Genomic DNA, 18048 nt, shown 5'->3' on the forward strand with positions numbered 1-18048 from the left:
CTTCTTAAACTCTTGTTCTGTCACACCTTAGATGGAGGACTGGAATACATTGATATTTATTCATATATATGTACCGGTACTTTCTTTTACATATACTTGTATATATTTAATATATAAATACATGCCACAACACATAGTTAAACATAATGGTCACAGTAAATTGCTTCTTAACAGCCCCGCTCATTTCAGAATCACCTAGCTGGCGTAGTGGTTAGCGCTGTCGCCTCACACCAAGAATATTCTCCCTGTGCCCGCGTGGGTTTTCTCCGGGTTCCTCACACCTCCAAAAACATGACATTTGGGTGAACTGATTACTCTAAATTGTCCGTAGTGTAGGAGTGTGTGCGCAAATTGTTGTCTGTCTCTGTGTGGCCCTGTGATGCGCTGGCGACGCGTCCGAGGTGTAGCCCGCCTCTCGCCCATAGCAAGCTGGGACAGGCTCCAGCAGACCCGTGAACCCACACAGCGGAGAAGCAGAAGAAAATGCCCGGATGGATGGATGGATGGATGGATGACTTTGAATCCTGTCTCTGGAGTGTTGTGACTGGCCTCCCTTCCCCCACCACTGTCAGGGCGAGATGAAGAGCGCAGCCTTACTGGGTCGAAGCCAGATGTGACATCATGCACGAGACAAAGGATCCATAGACAGTCACACATGAGGTGTTTGGTTGATTTAGCAGGAGGGCCCATCCATGCGTCCTTTACTGTCATTAAATGTAAAAAGATCCCACTGTTTAAGGAAGTAAGTCACGCATCACTTTGGACTGGGATTGATGGCAAATTCATGGGGGGGGGGGGGCGTGAAACAATGAATCCTAGCAAGCGCTCTGACATCATGTGGCTGTTGTGCCACCTTGTGGCGCTTCTCAGCCGACGTTTAAAATGGACAGAGCAGGTCCTAATTTGATACAAAGTCATAATTTTGAAGCTCAGGCAAAGAGTTTTAGCAATTTATTATGCTATATATTCATCACGTGTTTTCCATCATCAGGTCAAACTTGTAAATATCAGGAATGATGACATCACAGATGGTAACCCGAAACTGACTCTGGGATTGATCTGGACCATAATTCTGCACTTTCAGGTAAGTGTTGGCGCCTCATGGTACGAATTATTTTACCAATGAGGTACGGTACATAAGATGAAGAATTACCGTAAGGCAAGAGACAGGAGGATTACTTTGCATCTTGTGTTTTCGCCTGTGTCCTAAAATGACTGTTACTGTAAGATTACACAAAACAATCACTGAACGTATTTCCACAAAACGTGGTTGGAGGATGGGTCTCAGGTGAGATGAATGACCCCATAATATTTTCATACAGGTCAAGAGATAAAGGGGTGGATATATGAGGCCCTTAATGATAAAATTGGCTGATTTTGGGAATTTGTATCCGTGGGTTTATGCAATTTGTTTTTATTTAAATAAAGCTCAGGCCGGGTTCCAACAGCTTTGTTGAATCTCTGACAGCTTTAGTATTTCCAGAGAAATTTTGGATATTTTGTGCAGATCCAGCTCTGGTTGAACGACTTGGCGGTTGGCTTGACCTTAAATCATGGGCTGTGACTTTGATCAGGATTGAACTGTTTGAGGTTTTGACCACAAGATGTCAACGTTGTGTCATCTTATTAGAACGTGATGGCTGTGAACACGCCCCGTTAGTGTTGACTCCTCTTCAGTCTGGTAGACATGTCTTAGTATATTCACCAGAATTACGTGATAGTGGTTTGAAAGTAGTTGCAGCTTTGCTTGCAGCTTTGTGTTGTGTGTTTAGGATCTATGTGTCTGTGTGACTCATGTCCAATTGAGATAATGAGGGTGAAGGTGTTGGCCTGGTCTCAACCATGCAGACAGGAAGTGTGGGATGATGCTGTTAGTTACTTTAGGGCCTGTTTCTCCTTCACTTGGAAGGATTCATTGCGCTTTAGCAACAGGCCTGATTATATAAGCATGGCCGTCTGCAGATCGGCGTCTATGAATAGGGCATTATTTTATATGATGCATTTTGGAAGAACTGGTTTTGCCTGAGATTCTGGAATCACTTCCTGTTTAGAAAGCAGGGGTCGTCGACGAACACACGCAGTGTGAGCTTTTCTTGTTGCTGCTGATTATATATATATTTTTTATTAAATATTGAGAACAGTAGTCTTGACTTCAACTCTACACCCTGATGTGATTTTCCAATGCTTTGTTATTTGTATGTTAGATTCTCTCCATTGTTAAATCAGCACAGATAATGGAGTGATTTCATAACCTGAAGTTGCCGTTCTTTGTCACCATGTTAGAGCACGGACCAGCACCATGGCTTTCTGTCGTTTACAAAGAAATACTACCTCCTTCATAGTACTGCTCGAAACGGTGAAAGAAGTTGTCTTTTATAAGTGAAATGGAATATGGAAGTATAGCATCAGTGGACTTGACCAGCACCAGTTAGTGCTCTGCAGTTTGACCTGTGCGGGCTGTCAGGTGACTTTGACCTTCAGGGAAACTTCACTGGTTGTGCTTTAGAGTATCGTTGTATTTACTCATTCAGGCGACACTTATTCATCGTTCTTCAAAATAAAAGTCTTTACAGTTTCCTCCACAGCTGGAGATGGTGCGCTAGTTCTATGTAATGTGTGACTTCCCTGTAAGAACATTTGGACTCCTGTGAACTGTCATGGTGTTGATCTGATGAGGTAATAATTGTCTTGTGTAAACCACTGGACTTTAGCCCCACCTCTGGCTCCGCCCTCATGCGGCTTCATTAACAAAGTGAAACCACTTTGCTGTCCCGCTCCGATGTGGATATTCCAGCCGTTCTGATTCACTGGGACTCTGCTCTGGTTTGTGCAGTCAAACCCAGCGTATTTGGTGCAGCACCCCCCCCCCCCGCCACCACGTCCATGCGTCACACGTCACTGCAGACATAAATAAAAGAAAAGCCACTGTCAGCGGTGGCTGTAACGTCAGAGTGCCAGCTGTGCAGACAAAGCCTGAAACAGGTCTGTCCACAAGAGTCTTGCTTATCTGAGAGCTGAAAGTACGTTAGCCACGTTTGTGCATTTATTGTGTTTGTGCCAGACGAGCAAAGCAAGAGAAATGTTTCAAAGGTCAGAAAAGATTTAAGTGTCAGAGATCCTGTTAGAGAGAGAGAGAGAGAGAGAGAGAGACTCATTTGAGTGAGTCTCCTAAGAGTCGATGGAAGCAAATGTTGACTCTGAGTGGACTTTTACCGCTGGTTGCCGGGTCGCCTGTCACCACTGATCGTGGAAGGCACTTTGTTAGGATGACTTTTTGTCACCGGAGTCGTGTTTGTTCAGATTGAGCACAGCTGACTGGAAGCTGAAACTGTTGGGACCCCGTTGCAGTCAATGGGTAAGAGACTGTATGACTGTCAGCCATGGGAAACACCGCGGCCTGTGTTCGAGGCCCGAAGGAGGAAAGCTACGTTGACCCTATGAAAGCTCCACTGAAACCTGCGTCGAGAGAGCTCAAGGGTCGTCGCTATTTTCAGAGGAAGAAGAGGAAAGCGGAAGATTTTCAGCCTGTTGGGTCCCTGAAGAGTCCTGGAAGTCGGGCTGTTTCAAGTGAGGCCACCTGCGGTAGCGGAGCGCTTCAACATGGCCCAGATGCCAAAGCAGAGGAGTCCCAACATAAACCAGCAGCGATGGACCGACATCTATCCAGGCGAGGACGCGTCCTCACTGGCGTCTCTGTTGGAGAGGAACCAGTTTTGATCGTGAGCGATCCGGATAATTGGCTTCTAGGCGAGACATTACCTCACGGGTTGGAAAGGTTTTCCACAACGAAGACAGAAGACGGCAGAAAGCAGACCACTGTAGGTTGGAAAACTTCACTGTGTGAATGCGGCTTCCAAAGCTGCCTTAGCCAAAGGCGGTCTGCCTCTGAAGGAGCTTCTACATCGGCACCTGTCCTTAGAAACATCTTTAACATTTACAGTAGCTCAGTCTTTAGGTTCTAGCTGGTCTAAAAGGTACTTTTGGTTGTTGTTACTTTTGATTGCATTGTGTTTCAGGGCTCAGGGTTATTATTCATAGGGTTTTAAATTAGATCAGGGGTTCTATTTGGTGCGTGCCACAACTCCTGTCCAGCTTTATGGTAACGCATCAAGTGAAGTTATAAAAGCAGTCAAAACAGTGGAAAGGAAATCCCGAATCGGTCAAAAAATAAAACAACTCTAACATCGACTACCTTCCTATTCCACAAGTACTTAATGTGAGAGTTAGATATTTAATACATTTAGAGGCAGAGCCTCCTGCGTTCAACATCTGGTATTTGTCTTTGTGACAGATCTCAGAGATCCATGTGACAGGAGAGTCCGAGGACATGACAGCCAAGGAGAGGCTTCTGCTCTGGTCCAAGCAGATAACGGATGGCTATGTAGGTGTACGATGTGACAACTTCACCACATCCTGGAGGGATGGGAGGCTATTCAATGCCATCATTCATAAATACAGGTACTATACAGCACAGCACCCCAGCTACTGCAGGGACCTTTGCAGAACTGTGCACCTTTTTGAAACACCGCTGCCATATTATAAATTCAGGGGTTTATTGTGCACTCTCTTTTAGTTTAGCAGGACTTTCCAGCATTGTGTCACTGGTCTCTGTTTGTCTCTGCTGCAGACCGGACATGGTCGACATGAGTCGTGTGTCGTCACAGGCCAACCGATCAAATTTGGAGCGGGCCTTTTGTGCAGCCGAGCAGCTGGGGGTGGCCCGACTCCTGGACCCAGAAGGTGAGATCGGACGGTCTCATCGCGGTTTGAGTTGGTGAAAGACTCTTTTGTAGCGTGAATCATTGGTGAAACTTGGATTTTGGCTTGAAAGACAAGGCTTTGTTGCCTCCGTGAGTATTTTTATTTTGCCTTTTTCCCCCCCGTCAGATGTAGATGTTCAGTCTCCAGATGAAAAATCCGTCATCACATACGTTTCGTCACTTTACGATGCCTTCCCCAAAGTACCTGATGGTGTCGATGGAATCAGCCCCAATGTAAGTTAAGAGTACAACATCAACTCTGGCCAATCTCGTATTTGATCTGTGTTGTTGATGATCCTTTTCCTCTGCACAGGATGTTGATATCAAATGGGTGGAGTACCAGAACATGATCAAATATCTCAGCCAGTGGATCAAACACAATGTGGCCATAATGTCTGATCGATCGTTCCCCAACAACCCTGCAGAAATCAAGGTATTGAAACGTTTTAGCTTCATTTTGTTGAGCTTCACTTGCATCAATTTACAGAGCTGAATGAATGAATGAATATATTTATTAGATAGAATGTTAGAGTACAAGTACAGTCTAAATCTAAATTTTAAAGATGAGTATGGAAATACTGTATCCTCAGCGACACTTGTCCCAGTTCATATTTGCTCTGATGCGTTGTGGTACAAATGTAGAATTTGTTATTTTTTTTGCAATCTCTTTCCTTTTGCAGGCACTTTATACACAGTATCTACAGTTTAAAGAGCACGACATCCCGCTGAAGGAGAGCGAGAAGACAAAGATCAGCAATCTGTACAAAATGCTCGAGGTAAACAAAAACAGAATAGCGGCGTTTACTGCTTGTCATCTCACAGCCTGTGATGATTAAAACGTCTGTTTGCCCTGCATCTGACAGCCGTGGATCGAGTTTGGACGCATTCAGTTACCCCCGGGTCATCACCCTAATGATGTGGAGAAGGAGTGGGGCAAATTAATTATCGCCATGTTGGAGAGAGAGAAGAGCCTGAGGCCTGAGGTAGAAAGGTACGTGCAACTAGTGTGTTATTTGATGCGCGTCCTCACCTGACTCAGCATAGTCAGGTTGAATAATTCGCTTCAGTGGTTTGGCTTGAGTTTGGTGCAGCCCCTGCTCTGCACTGAGGTTCAGAGCCAGACGGAGCTACTTTTGTCTCACAGAAGCAGTTGATGATTTATGAGCTGCTGCCAGCGTGTAATGTTTAGTTCCACTTTAACAGATAAATTCAACCGCAGTGCTTTTTGCATTGTCATAATATAGTTCTGTTATGTGATGATTGAAAAGGTCAACGATTCCAGATGTAAATAAAAAAAGAAAAATAGGCCCATTTAATGTCACGTGAAGCTTCAGGGAAGATATGGTCTGTTTGATCAAAGGGTGACTGCTGAGTTATGGCATGCTCCACCAGGCTCTTTAGGAGCAGCTCTACTTTCCCAACAGCCTCACATGACACCTGCTGGTTGTTGATGTTCTGTCATTGATTAGATAAGGCTAACTTATGTCACCATTCCTACTTTCATGGCGTTTTTAGCAGCATATTTGCCTCACTGGGTGGCGTAGTGGTTAGCGATGTCCCCTCGCAGCGAGAAGGCACCGGGTTCGGATCCTATCTGTGCAGAGTTTATATGTTCTCCCAGTATCCACGTGGGTTCTCTCCGGGTTCTCCGGTTTCCTCTCACCTCCAAAATTGTCATTTGTAGGCTGACATTTCCCTCACTTTTCTTCTGAAGGCTTGAGATGCTGCAACAGATTGCCAACAGGGTTCAGCGGGACTGCATTAATGGCGAGGACAAGCTAGCGTTGGCGAGAACTGCTCTGCAGTCTGTAAGTTCTGTGAAGTCTCTGTTTGCTTTGATGAAAGCAATGACAAAAGAGATTGTCGTTCTTGATCTTTGAGTTTTAATCCCTTATTTTCCTTTGTGAAGGATGCAAAACGTCTCGAGTCTGGTATTCAGTTCCTAAATGAAGCTGAGGTTTCTGGTTACCTTTTGGAGTGTGAGAATATCCTCAGACAACAAGTGGTGGACATCCAGATTCTTCTGGATGGCAAATTCCCCTTTACGGATCAACTTGTTCAAAGGTCTTAAGCACATTGCGTGGCAGCAACAATAACCCACAGAATGCTTCAACAGCTGATTATTTTGCTCCTTTTTTAAATACCAGGGTATCAAAACTCCGGGACGACCTCGTGTCTCTGAGAGCTGAGTGTCCTTCCGTGTACAGCAAAGGTCACACTCTGACAGCAGAACAAACCAAAAGGATGATCTCCGGCATCACGCGAAGCCTGAACTCTGGTTTCTCACAGAGCGTCAACACAAGCCCGACACCAGCCCTCACCCCAGGAGGGTTAGACACCCCTGGGTCCACATTCACCTCTGGCCTCACCCCTGGTCTGCAGCCCCCTTCAGTCCAGAGCTACATGGGAAGCGGTGGAGGCATGGACGCAGGCAGCCTCAGGCATTTGAAACAGATCCGCAAGCCTTTGCGGAAGTCCTCGCTAGCAGACCCCAACGCGACGGAGGAGGAGAACAACATGACATTTGTCCAGGACCTCCTAAACTGGGTAGAAGAGACACAGGTGAGTTGCCATCATTAGATTGTTTATAATGTAATGTGTAGCATTGAATATGTTTTTACAATAGGTTTATGTGTTTGTTTGTTTTTTATATTTAAAGTTGCAGCTGGATCGTTCAGAGTGGGGATCGGATTTGCCAAGTGTGGGAATGCATTTAGAGAACCACAAAGTTCTACATAGAGCCATTGAAGAATTTCAAATAAGTCTTAAAGAAGCCAGGCTGAGTGAGGTGAGTGTTTTATAGACCCTCTCTGTTTCTTATAATCCTATATAATCTAGAATTTAAAGATCATTCTGAAATGGGACTGTCTTGTTACCGATGTCAGTAAAGCAAAAATATATTTTCCCCCTCAGATTCAGATGAACTTGCCCCTGAAACTAACTTATTCTGACAAACTAGGCAAACTCAGTCAGCAGTACGAGAGACTATTGGTAAGCGATCCGTCTTTAATCTTATTCTGTGCTGCTATGCATGAATTTATTACGTTTCACAGCCTTACGAAAGTCTGTGTGTTCCTTTCAGAACTGTTCAAGGGAGCGGCAAAGCCGCCTGGAAAGCCTGCTTGACTTTGTGTCGCAGGCGACTCAGGAGCTCATCTGGCTCAATGAGAAGGAGGAAGAGGAGGTCGCCTTCGACTGGAGTGATCGCAACAGCAGCATCTCCAAGAAAAGGGACTATCACACTGTAAGATTTGAACCCAATTCGTCCATGCAGACAGCAGAATGATACTGTTGAGGCTTTTCATAAAGGGGATCGGTGTGTTTTCCACTGGATGATACACTTCATGCTCAGTACTGTGTGGCATGCTAATTGCTTTTGTGAGAGGAGGGCGTTGCTGGTTCTTTACTGTAGCTGGATGTCAGAAACTCATCTTAATGTCCTCCACATAGGACCTGATGAGAGAGTTGGATGAAAAGGAGGATGCGATCAAGTCTGTGCAGGACAAGGCCGATCACCTCCTGTTCAGCCACCATCCCGCCAGGCTGACTATCGAGGTAAGCCTCTTCCTGCTTTATTCACGCTCCACAGTCTCTATGGCAATTAGAGTGCAAGCAGCTGTGGTTTCACCTTTGCAAGGTCATGGAGTATTTTGAACTTGCCCCTTTTCCAGTTGTCGTTCCTGGATGTTGCTTCTCTTTCAGGCATACAGGGCTGCCATGCAGACGCAGTGGAGCTGGGTGTCGCAGCTGTGCTCGTGTGTAGAAACGCATCTCAAGGAGAACGCTGAGCATTTTGAGGTGAGGCGACGCTCGCCTCTCAGTAAACAGTGCGCGTGTTTGTCTCGTCTAATGTTTTTCACTCTTTTCTCCGGGGCAGTTCTTTGCTGATGCCAAACAGTCCATGGACTATCTCAAGAGCCTGCAAGATGGCATACAAAGAAAATACAGCTGTGAGCAGACAAGCAGCCCACACAGACTGGAGGACCTCATTCAGGAGTCCATGGTAAACTGGCAGAAGGATCTGCCACGTTGTCGTGTTTGCATCTTGCAAGCGAATAGCATGAGTGGAACAGTGTGTGTGTGTGTGTGTCCAGGATGAGAAAGAGCAGCTCCTACAGTACCGCAGCACTGTGGCCGGGTTAGTGGGCAGAGCCAAGAGTATCGTGCAGCTCAGCCCCAGGAACCCTGAAAGCCCCGTGAGATCCTCCATCCCCGTCAAAGCCATCTGTGATTATCGTCAGATCGAGGTACACGGAGGCACGTTTAATGGCAACGTGTTTCCCAAAGCTTCCCAAGTAGATCTGTGGTGCATTTTGTGACTATTCTTTCAGATTACAATTTATAAAGATGACGAGTGCGTACTGGCCAATAACTCTCACCGGGCCAAGTGGAAAGTCATCAACCCGGCAGGGAACGAGGCCATGGTGCCCTCTGTGTGTTTTACTGTGCCTCCACCCAACAAAGAGGCTGTTGACATGGCGACAAGGTGAGATGTTTGGATCCACTTTGTCTGGAATGGGCGGCGGTGCTTTGTTGGGATGAGCTATTACGTTTTTCTTCTGCTCGTCCTGCAGAACTGAGCAGCTATACCAGGAAGTCCTGGCACTGTGGCACCACTCCCACATCAACATGAAGAGTGTGGCATCTTGGCATTATCTAATGGCCGACATAAGAGCAATCCACAACTGGAATGTGGCTTCGGTGTGTTTTAAATATAAGGGTTTCTTTCAGTTGCAGTTTTTTTAACACCATCTTTATGATGATTGGCTCAGTTTTGATGATGACTTTACAAATGTAAAGTTCATGTCCAGCGTTATTCTCCTAACTACTGCAGATAAAGACCATGTTGCCAGGCGAGCATCAGCGGATCTTGAGCAACCTGCAGTCCCACTTTGACGAGTTCCTGGCGGGCAGTGAAGAATCTGAAGTGTTCAGTGTGGCAGACTGTGCCCAGCTCAAGAGAGACGTCGAGGCCTGCAGGGAGTACTATCATGAACTGCTCCGATCTGCAGAAAGAGGTAAGGCTCCGTTTCCCCCTCCGGCCCCTCCCAACAAGGAGGTGCCGGCGTACCTTGAACGCAACACCATGAGGGAAACACATGGATTTATAAACTCAAGTTAATGCCTTTTGGAACGTTACATTGAGGTTTTAAGATTTCATAAGCAGTTATGGGTAAGGGGTAGTGTAAATGAGATTTAATGCCCTTATGTGATTGTTTTTAATAATCGTGTCTTGTTTGTAAACAGAGGAACAGGAGGAGTCAATTTCCAACCATCACATCGCCGAAATACGCAATTTCCGAATGCATCTGGAAGCCCACGAAGAGCACCTGATCCGGAAACTCCGCACGCCTCTGGAGAGGGATGACCTGGAGCAGAGTCTGCAGCGCATCGCAGAGCACGAGGTGGGACACGCCAATTAACCAACAGACGTGTGCAGGAAAACGCTGGTATTTGCTATTTACATCATTTCCGCATGCCGCTCCACAGAAGGAAACAGGCGAGCTGAATGAATTGAAGGAGAGCCTTGATGGCATGAAGGAGAAGTGCGAGTTGTTCCTCAGACAGGCTGCCGGTTCTCCTTCTGCGCCAACGCTTTCCTCGGAACTCACCGTCCTCCTCGAGAGCATGAGCCAAGTTTACTCCATGTCCTCTATTTATATGGACAAGTAAGACAAACCCTTTATTAGCTAAAATAATTAGTGAAAATTCATATATATGTATTTGCATCACGAGTATCTGAGGCGAAGACATTTACGTCGGTTTGCAGGCTGAAAACGGTGAGCTCAGTGGTGAAACACAGCCAGAGGGGCGAGGCACTCGCTAAGACCTACGAATCCAAACTCTACGAAGAAGAAGACGCCATGAAGTCGGACGTCAGAACCATTGAAGCAGTCACGTCAGCGCTGAAGGTCCAGCAGCACAGGATTCTACAGTTCAGCAACGTTGGCAGTGGTTTTCGTTCTTCTTCATTCCCTTCTCATTACAGCAATGGCAGACGGAGATAAATGAGCAGCAGGAGGTGTTTCACGCCATGGAGGATGAGCTGCAGAAAGCGCAGGTCATCAGCGACCACATGCTCAAGGTGCACAACGAACGCGACTTTGACCTCGATTGGCACAAGGAGAAAGCTGATCAGCTGAGTGAACGATGGCGGAACATTCAGTCGCAGATTGACAGCAGGTTAGTTCTGCCAGGTGTTTTGTTTTTTTTAAGCTTTTTTTTTGTCAGTCTAAGTTTTTGCTCACAACTTATTGATTTACTTTTTATTGAAAGGCTTCGGGACCTTGATGGTATCAGCAAATCCCTGACAGACTACAGAGACTCCTACAGCGGTCTGGATGAATGGGTGAGACGCATGGAGGAAGCTCAGCTGAAGGCCCAAGAAGACAAACCTGAAGACAGCAAGGCACTCGCTGAGCTGGTAAACAAGCAAAAGGTGCAACACAATTTCACATTTTCAAAAAAAAAAAAAAAAAAAAAAGCTGTATCATGTGGATGCATAAATAAATACTTGGAATGTGCTTTTCAGGTCATTGTTGCTGAGATTGAACAAAAACGGGGCAGAATTGATGAATGTCAGAAATACTCTGAGCAGTATTCATCTGCTGTTAAGGTAAGCCAATTTATATGAACTAGTATTCTAGTTTTATAAAATGTTCCTTTTTTTTTTATTCGCAAGTGTTTTCTGCTACATGTGCCATTTCCAGTCCTGCTTTAATCAGAAAAGACACAATGCTGTGAACTATAAATCCCTTTTTTAGGATTATGAGCTTCAGCTGATGACCTTCAGAGCGATGGTTGACTCCCAGCACAAATCCCCACTGAAGAAACGGAGGATGCAGAGCTCGTCCGACGCCGTTCAGCAGGAGGTAAAACCATAATTCGACTTTAGAAGGTCAGGAAACGCGTGCTCGGTACAAACCAGACCATCGTCCCCAATGACACGCTTGCTTTCCCCGTTTGATGTAACACAGTTCATGGCTCTCCGAACCCGCTACACTGCTCTTGTGACGCTCATCACACAATATGTGAAGTTTGCCAGTGAAACACTGAAGAGAACTGAAGATGAGGAGGTGAGAGAGCAGCGGGTTACACTTAGTTTTACTAATGGGGCTCTGTGGAGTACTAGTATAGCTAACTATACTAGATTTATATATAACTACTTATCATTGCAAGCTTTGTAATATTTTGTGAGTATTTTTACATGGCTTTTTTGAAAACTGACGGCGGTTAGAACGTTAGAATGCTATTATCAAATCAGTAACAAGTGACATTAAAATATTTTTAATAAGCTTTTTAAGATCCTCCTTTGTTGTTGTTTTCTACCCAAACTAATGCTCTTTTCAATAACTCATCTGTTCTGACTTTAGAGATCCGTTGATGAGGAAAAGAGGGAGCATGGCGATAAAGTTAGTAAACTATTGCACTGGATGTCCAGTGTGAGACAGAACCCAAACAATTATGGGAGTGCTCCTAAAGATAGCAATGCCAACACAGACACTTCCCAGGTAAATAAATAGCTATTTTTTATAGTGTTTTCTGTGTCTCTGCGATCAATAACAGTTAATGTCAGTATTATACTTTTGTTTTATAATACTTTCTCACAATGAAAGAAAAATGTAGTTCAATATCAGATATAATGGCTTTATAAATTACCACAAAGATGAATCAACTGCGCTTTGACTCATCCATACGTCTTCTTGTAGATGAGACAATCGTCTCATGTACAGCTGCATTTTTTTTTAGCTTTGCGGGTCACGGGAGCGACTGGAACCTGTCCCAGCATGCTATGTGTGACAGGCAGGGTACACCTCGGACGCGTCGCCAGTGCATCGTGAGGCCATACATAAAACAGGCTTATGTACACACAATTTGGACAAAAAAATAACTCACACAGAGGATTTGAACCCAGGTCTCGCTGTGAGTCGACATAGTTCGGCCCGTACGGGGATCGAACCCACGACCTTCGCGTTATTAGCACCACACTCTAACCAACTGAGCTAACCGGCCTCCCACTTCCTGCAAATGAATTTAAAAAGCCTGTAAATGCTACATTACTAAATGTAATGATAAAAAGTACTAATATGACATTATTTGACGTTCTAGGTGTCAGTCGAGGAAATGGTCACTAAGAAGGAGCAAATTGCGGAAGCGCTGAGGGCCACACAAATGATGCTGAACAAACACGGTGACAAGTGAGTCAGGCGACCGACGCTCAATTGAGTCGTCCACTGTTTCAAGTCTCAGCTTCACTCTTTGTACTTCTGTCATTACAGAATGACAGACGAGGACAGAGAAACCGCTCAGGCGCAGCTCGAGGCGCTTGACCTGGCCTACAGTGAACTCTCCCGGCGCTGCTCCGATCAGATGCCCTCTGCAGAAGAGGTTTGACACTTGGCTGTTTCTTCTCTCCAGCGGTTTGCCATTGTGTCTTATAAGTGTGTGAGAAAACAGCGCCACCTAGCGTTCATCCGCATGACTAACCTTTTTTCCGACAACAACAAAAGCTGGTATTGCTTCCCCCCGAATCTTTAGCGACAGGAAATAATATTATTGTGAGTATGCTGTGAACATGCTTTGTTGCATTCAGCGTTTTTCTGAATGTGCAGTTTGACGGGTTTTGACACGAAACCGGTTGCCGACAGTATGGGATGTGACTAACTACCCTCTTTCTGTAAGACACTGGACGCTGCATTCCCAGGTGCATGACAGCTTTCACTGTGTTGTCCGCCACTCTCCTGTTGCACCCCTGATGCAGGCTTCACTTGTACAAATGTGCATCATGCCTTTATAACATGCCAATATTTATCTGGTGGTGAGTATACCTTTTGTCCTGTTCTCAATAAACCAAAGATCCATTTCCGGCAGCAGATAATACAGATTTTAAGGCTGAAACCAGTGCATTGATTTTTCAATATTTATTTTTCGTTAGGATTTTAAATCCAGCGACGGAGCGCTTGGGACTGGATGCACCAATGGCCTAACTGAGCAGATAACTGCTGTTACTCAAAGAGAAGCTCAACCTGTGGAACCCGACGTCACTCAGTCTGAGCCGCGTCTCTGCCTGGACTGGGATAAACCTTTCAAACAAGATTGTATTCGCAAATCCAAAGTCAACCCCTTACCGGAGTCGGGGGAATCAAGCAAATGCGTAGAGAGTGGGCATGTCTCTTCTGTGTCACTCTCCGAAATAGCGGCAGTTCGGGCCGCATCTGAGGAGCTGATCTTCAAGATGATCGAAGTAGAACAAACCGGTGGTGGATTGAAGGTGTCCTACACGGGGGACACACTGACCCTGAAGAGGACGTTCCAGAGTGGCTTGATTCCTGCCTCAGTCTATATAAAGATTCTCCAGAGGCAAGAGAGCCGTCAGGATGGTGCTGGAGATGTGGCGCTCTTAGAGCCTCTGCAGGAGGTGGAGCCGTCTGAAGTCAATGGATTGATATTAAAGCGCCTCAGCAGAAATAAATCGCTGGCATCGGGGAGAGATGTTGAACCGCTGAGGTCTTTTCCTGATGGTTTTAATGATCGGGAGGCCACGATGAGACTCCTGGGTGTCGGTGACCCCAATGAAGGCCACAACATAATGTCTGAGGCATCAGAAGATGCTGGAAGCAACGCTTGCAATGTGGAAAGTGCCGATGGGCTAACGGTGGACGCCGCCGTTCAGTGTGATTTGATGAGCTCCAGCAGTACGCTCATTGTGCTTGGAAATCAGCAGCAGCTTATTGGACTTGTGTTGCCTCCCTGTCGGAATCCCGAAAGTCAGTCCACCTTGTTCCAGTCCGACCAGCACATCTCCACCAGCGACTTTACCAGCAAGCTGTTCAGTAAACGGGAAAAGGTTCTAGCTCTTTACGTTCCAGAGAAGTCCGAAGTGGTAGACATCAGCGCCGCTATTCAAAATGGTCTGATTGATAGTTACACAGCAGATGTTCTCAAATCTGTAGAAATTCCAGATGCTTTTCCTGATATTGATCACCTCAGTGAAAAGTTTTCCTCTTGGCTTATGTGTAAAAAGCTCAAAATCCGCGGATGCCATCAGGCTGTAGAGTGTTTGAAAGTTGGTAGGGTACCGACTCACGCAGAGACAATGCAGTTGTTCCTCTCCTACCTTATGATAAACAGTTATATAGATCCTATGTCGGGACACAGGGTCCTCATATTTGATAAAGAACTGAGTAAAATGATTCAAGTTTTTCTTGAAGATTCAGAATTATCTGAAAGGCCAGAGAGAAGTGTGACTTCTCTGACATTAAGCATCGGCGACCCTTCAGAACAGGCAGAATTAGAGCTCCCGCTGCAAATACAGGAGGAAACAGAGGAGTTCAGCAGCAGCACACGAGATCCTCATTTTGTTACCTTGGACGACGGAAGGAATTCCTTTGATGAGGAAGCACATAAAAGCGACATGACTCTTGGTGCAAATCTGTTTGTACATGATGGCTTTGACATGAATCTCACAGAGTCTGGTGTGACAGAGAGATCCGTTTGTCAATACTCAGACGAATGTGAAGAAAATATTTGTGGGTCTTATTTGTCGATCGATGCTGGAGGGATTCATAGCAATGGTCTCGATGTTCAAGCGCTTCCGGTTGTGCCAGTATTTCCCACTTCATGCTCTGTGAATAGCGCGCCACCAGCGTGGCTCGATTCCGATGTTTCGCTAAAATCGGATCCGACTCGCCCATGCCGTGATGCCGAGTTCCTTTGTTCTGAATCAGAAGGTAAAGATGTTACGCTATCTGATTGTTTAGACTTTGAGGACATTGTGGCGCGTGGCAGTGACAGGGACTGTGTACCTTATCGTCCAAAAGCGCAGACGGAGGAAGGGAGCATTTTAGATGTTACCTATGGGAGACATTACGACCCAGAGGCTGCTCCCAGTAAGGTCCCAGTCGATGAGACGACAGGACTGAAACATGCTGACCTGCAGGTGATTAATAATAGAAGTGTTTCAGGTGAGGTGCCTCCAACATCTCGTTTAAAACAGGAAGAGCCTATTGGACCTATTCCCTCAGGTGGTGCCCTTTCTGCAAAGGACCAGCACGGCCGGTTGGGCTCTAGGTGCAGCATTACCGTCAGCCAGTCATTGCAGTCTGGTTCTGTTGAGGATGAGATCGAGGACAGAATCTTTCATTCTGACCCCAAAGCTAGCATTTTCCCAGAATACCACACCCAACTCATCTCTAGCGATCCTAATGCGGCTCTGATTAATGTGAATGCAGCTGAAAACCCACACCAGCCGACTGAGAGGGCGGTTTCTGTCGGGGTGCTTGATCTGCAGGACGAGGAGGCTGACGGCAGCGATGGAGTGGGCAGCGGTGGTGATGCAGAGGTGGATTGTGGGACGACTGGAAACATAGAGCGTGATTATCTACATCATTCGCCTCCATCAGCTCGTGGTCAAGAGTCCCTGATGAGCTCCCCGTCCGAATGGAGTCAGCTTTCTGCAGACTGTGTTCATCGCACTGACAAATCCTCTTCACCGGCTGAAGGCAGCGGCTCACAAAGTGCAGTCAGTGATCAGGTGACCGGCGAGGCTGACGTGTGCGCCATTCCTTTCAGTCACATTGAATCTGGCCGCTTTGGTGATGAAGCCTTCGTCGCGAGATCTGTAGGAGGAAATCGGGTCGTTAGCGAGCGTGAACCGGACTCATCCTCATCGCGTTGCCGTGGGTTACGCGGGGAAAGTAGAATGGAGTATGACACAAATGAAATCCAGTCATCTTTGTGTGCCGAGTCAGCAGCAGGCAGAGATTACGCAACGCTGACTGATGTGGTGTCAAGTGCCATCGTCTCCAGTTCCCGGCGTAAGGGTCGCTATGACAACAGCATTACCGACGACGGCAGCAGAGCCGTGTTGCCCAAAAGAGCAGCGCATCCTTCGCAAAGTGCTTTTAGTGTTGACCTCATTGGCGAAAGCTTGCCAGACAAAGCCACTGAGACAAACACTCTCAAGTGTTTCAATCTAGATTCAGAGCAGTGCGCTCATACATCCAGCACAGCTGCTCCTGAATCTGCATCGGTCGATCAACATTCATCAGTTTCATGGCACCGTGCTGCAGATGATGCCTCGTGCACCAATGCTCTTCCACCAGAGAGGCGAAATGGTGACACTGATATGGAAGAGATCTCTGAGTTACAGACAGCAGAGACAAGCGATGAGCGAAGTGCCGAAATCGGTGGGAAGGTCTCTCCATCCTGGAACTCTGAAGCTGCAATGGAAGTAGGATTGGGATCTGAAAGTCCTCCAGGGGGAAACGTATTAGAAGGGTGTGATGCTGAGCTTTGCCAGAATCCATCTCCAGTTCCATCAGTGTTGACCGATGCTCCGAAAGTGTGTTTAGGCAGCCAAGGGGAAATGACAGAGGTGATTAATGTCAGCGATTTGCAAACTCAAGATGTTAGCAGTATTGCTGCAGGTCTGAGTTCTTCACAGCACTTAGTAAGTGACGTTTTTTGCGGAAACGCCTCACCTCACAGACTCGGGGAGAGCAATCAGCCGGACCTTCTCATGGATTTGTTGAAGCGCAACACCCTCAATTTAAAGGACAAGGACAAAGAAGTGAAGGGCCAGACAGTCGGTGAACTTACAGAACGGTCTGATGGTCCGAATGTCCAGCTTCAACTGTTGCAGATTATTAAGAGTGTTTCCTCAAGCCAAGACCTTTCAGCACACCAGGATGTGATGGAGACACTGAACACTGCTCTGGAGGCTGATCCTCGGCAGAGGCAGCGTGCACTGGAGAGCATCAGGGAGGAGAGCTCAGAGGGAGAGGACGATAACGGCACCTCTGCTGCAGACGGACGCCACCCTCCTCCTCAGTCTGCCAGCTCACATCGCTGCAAAGTTGAGCAGGTTGGAACAAATGTACGATTATTATTAAGGAGGTTTGTTTGTTAGCAGGATTACAGAAAAACTGCTTGATGAATCTTGATGGGTTTTTTTTTTTTAAATATACATATGGGTCTTGTAAAAAAAAAAACTTAGATTTTGAGAGCGATCCGGATACCTGTATACCAAAAGATTTTAAAAAATTCGGTGATTTTCCAATTTACCTATAATGAAGGTTTTTTTTCAAAAATCACATCTTGTAAAATATGCATTCAATTAACTCATCAAAAGGGGTCCGATGTGCACTATCATGCAAAATGTCTTCTGGCTCGGCTCCAGAGTGAGGTCAGGAAAAAATATTGTATTTTAACATTGAAAGCTCCATTTATGGATTCAAAAATCAGTTAAAAATACACATCAACTCTGATTCACTTTTCTTGGTTGGCG

The 18048-nt window shown here is 46.1% G+C and overlaps 1 protein-coding gene across 1 annotated transcript in view; it reads left to right on the top strand.

The window, feature by feature from the left end:
• Nucleotides 1-18048, top strand: part of LOC137912904 (dystonin-like) — a 73048-nt gene that overhangs the window by 14461 nt on the left and 40539 nt on the right. The window contains exons 5-36 of the mRNA XM_068757030.1: nucleotides 992-1084; nucleotides 4292-4458; nucleotides 4628-4740; nucleotides 4888-4994; nucleotides 5074-5193; nucleotides 5441-5536; nucleotides 5624-5751; nucleotides 6475-6568; nucleotides 6670-6824; nucleotides 6908-7322; nucleotides 7420-7548; nucleotides 7674-7751; nucleotides 7843-8004; nucleotides 8211-8315; nucleotides 8463-8558; nucleotides 8638-8763; nucleotides 8855-9007; nucleotides 9092-9246; nucleotides 9335-9461; nucleotides 9595-9778; nucleotides 10008-10165; nucleotides 10251-10429; nucleotides 10531-10672; nucleotides 10750-10943; nucleotides 11037-11199; nucleotides 11293-11376; nucleotides 11525-11632; nucleotides 11738-11836; nucleotides 12134-12271; nucleotides 12870-12958; nucleotides 13040-13148; nucleotides 13696-17637. Coding sequence (XP_068613131.1) covers nucleotides 992-1084; nucleotides 4292-4458; nucleotides 4628-4740; nucleotides 4888-4994; nucleotides 5074-5193; nucleotides 5441-5536; nucleotides 5624-5751; nucleotides 6475-6568; nucleotides 6670-6824; nucleotides 6908-7322; nucleotides 7420-7548; nucleotides 7674-7751; nucleotides 7843-8004; nucleotides 8211-8315; nucleotides 8463-8558; nucleotides 8638-8763; nucleotides 8855-9007; nucleotides 9092-9246; nucleotides 9335-9461; nucleotides 9595-9778; nucleotides 10008-10165; nucleotides 10251-10429; nucleotides 10531-10672; nucleotides 10750-10943; nucleotides 11037-11199; nucleotides 11293-11376; nucleotides 11525-11632; nucleotides 11738-11836; nucleotides 12134-12271; nucleotides 12870-12958; nucleotides 13040-13148; nucleotides 13696-17637 — 8208 coding nt within the window. The remainder of the gene's footprint in view (nucleotides 1-991; nucleotides 1085-4291; nucleotides 4459-4627; nucleotides 4741-4887; nucleotides 4995-5073; nucleotides 5194-5440; nucleotides 5537-5623; nucleotides 5752-6474; nucleotides 6569-6669; nucleotides 6825-6907; nucleotides 7323-7419; nucleotides 7549-7673; nucleotides 7752-7842; nucleotides 8005-8210; nucleotides 8316-8462; nucleotides 8559-8637; nucleotides 8764-8854; nucleotides 9008-9091; nucleotides 9247-9334; nucleotides 9462-9594; nucleotides 9779-10007; nucleotides 10166-10250; nucleotides 10430-10530; nucleotides 10673-10749; nucleotides 10944-11036; nucleotides 11200-11292; nucleotides 11377-11524; nucleotides 11633-11737; nucleotides 11837-12133; nucleotides 12272-12869; nucleotides 12959-13039; nucleotides 13149-13695; nucleotides 17638-18048) is intronic.

Source organism: Brachionichthys hirsutus, unplaced genomic scaffold (assembly GCF_040956055.1).
Source record: "Brachionichthys hirsutus isolate HB-005 unplaced genomic scaffold, CSIRO-AGI_Bhir_v1 contig_797, whole genome shotgun sequence".
Classification (NCBI taxonomy): Eukaryota; Metazoa; Chordata; class Actinopteri; order Lophiiformes; family Brachionichthyidae; genus Brachionichthys; species Brachionichthys hirsutus.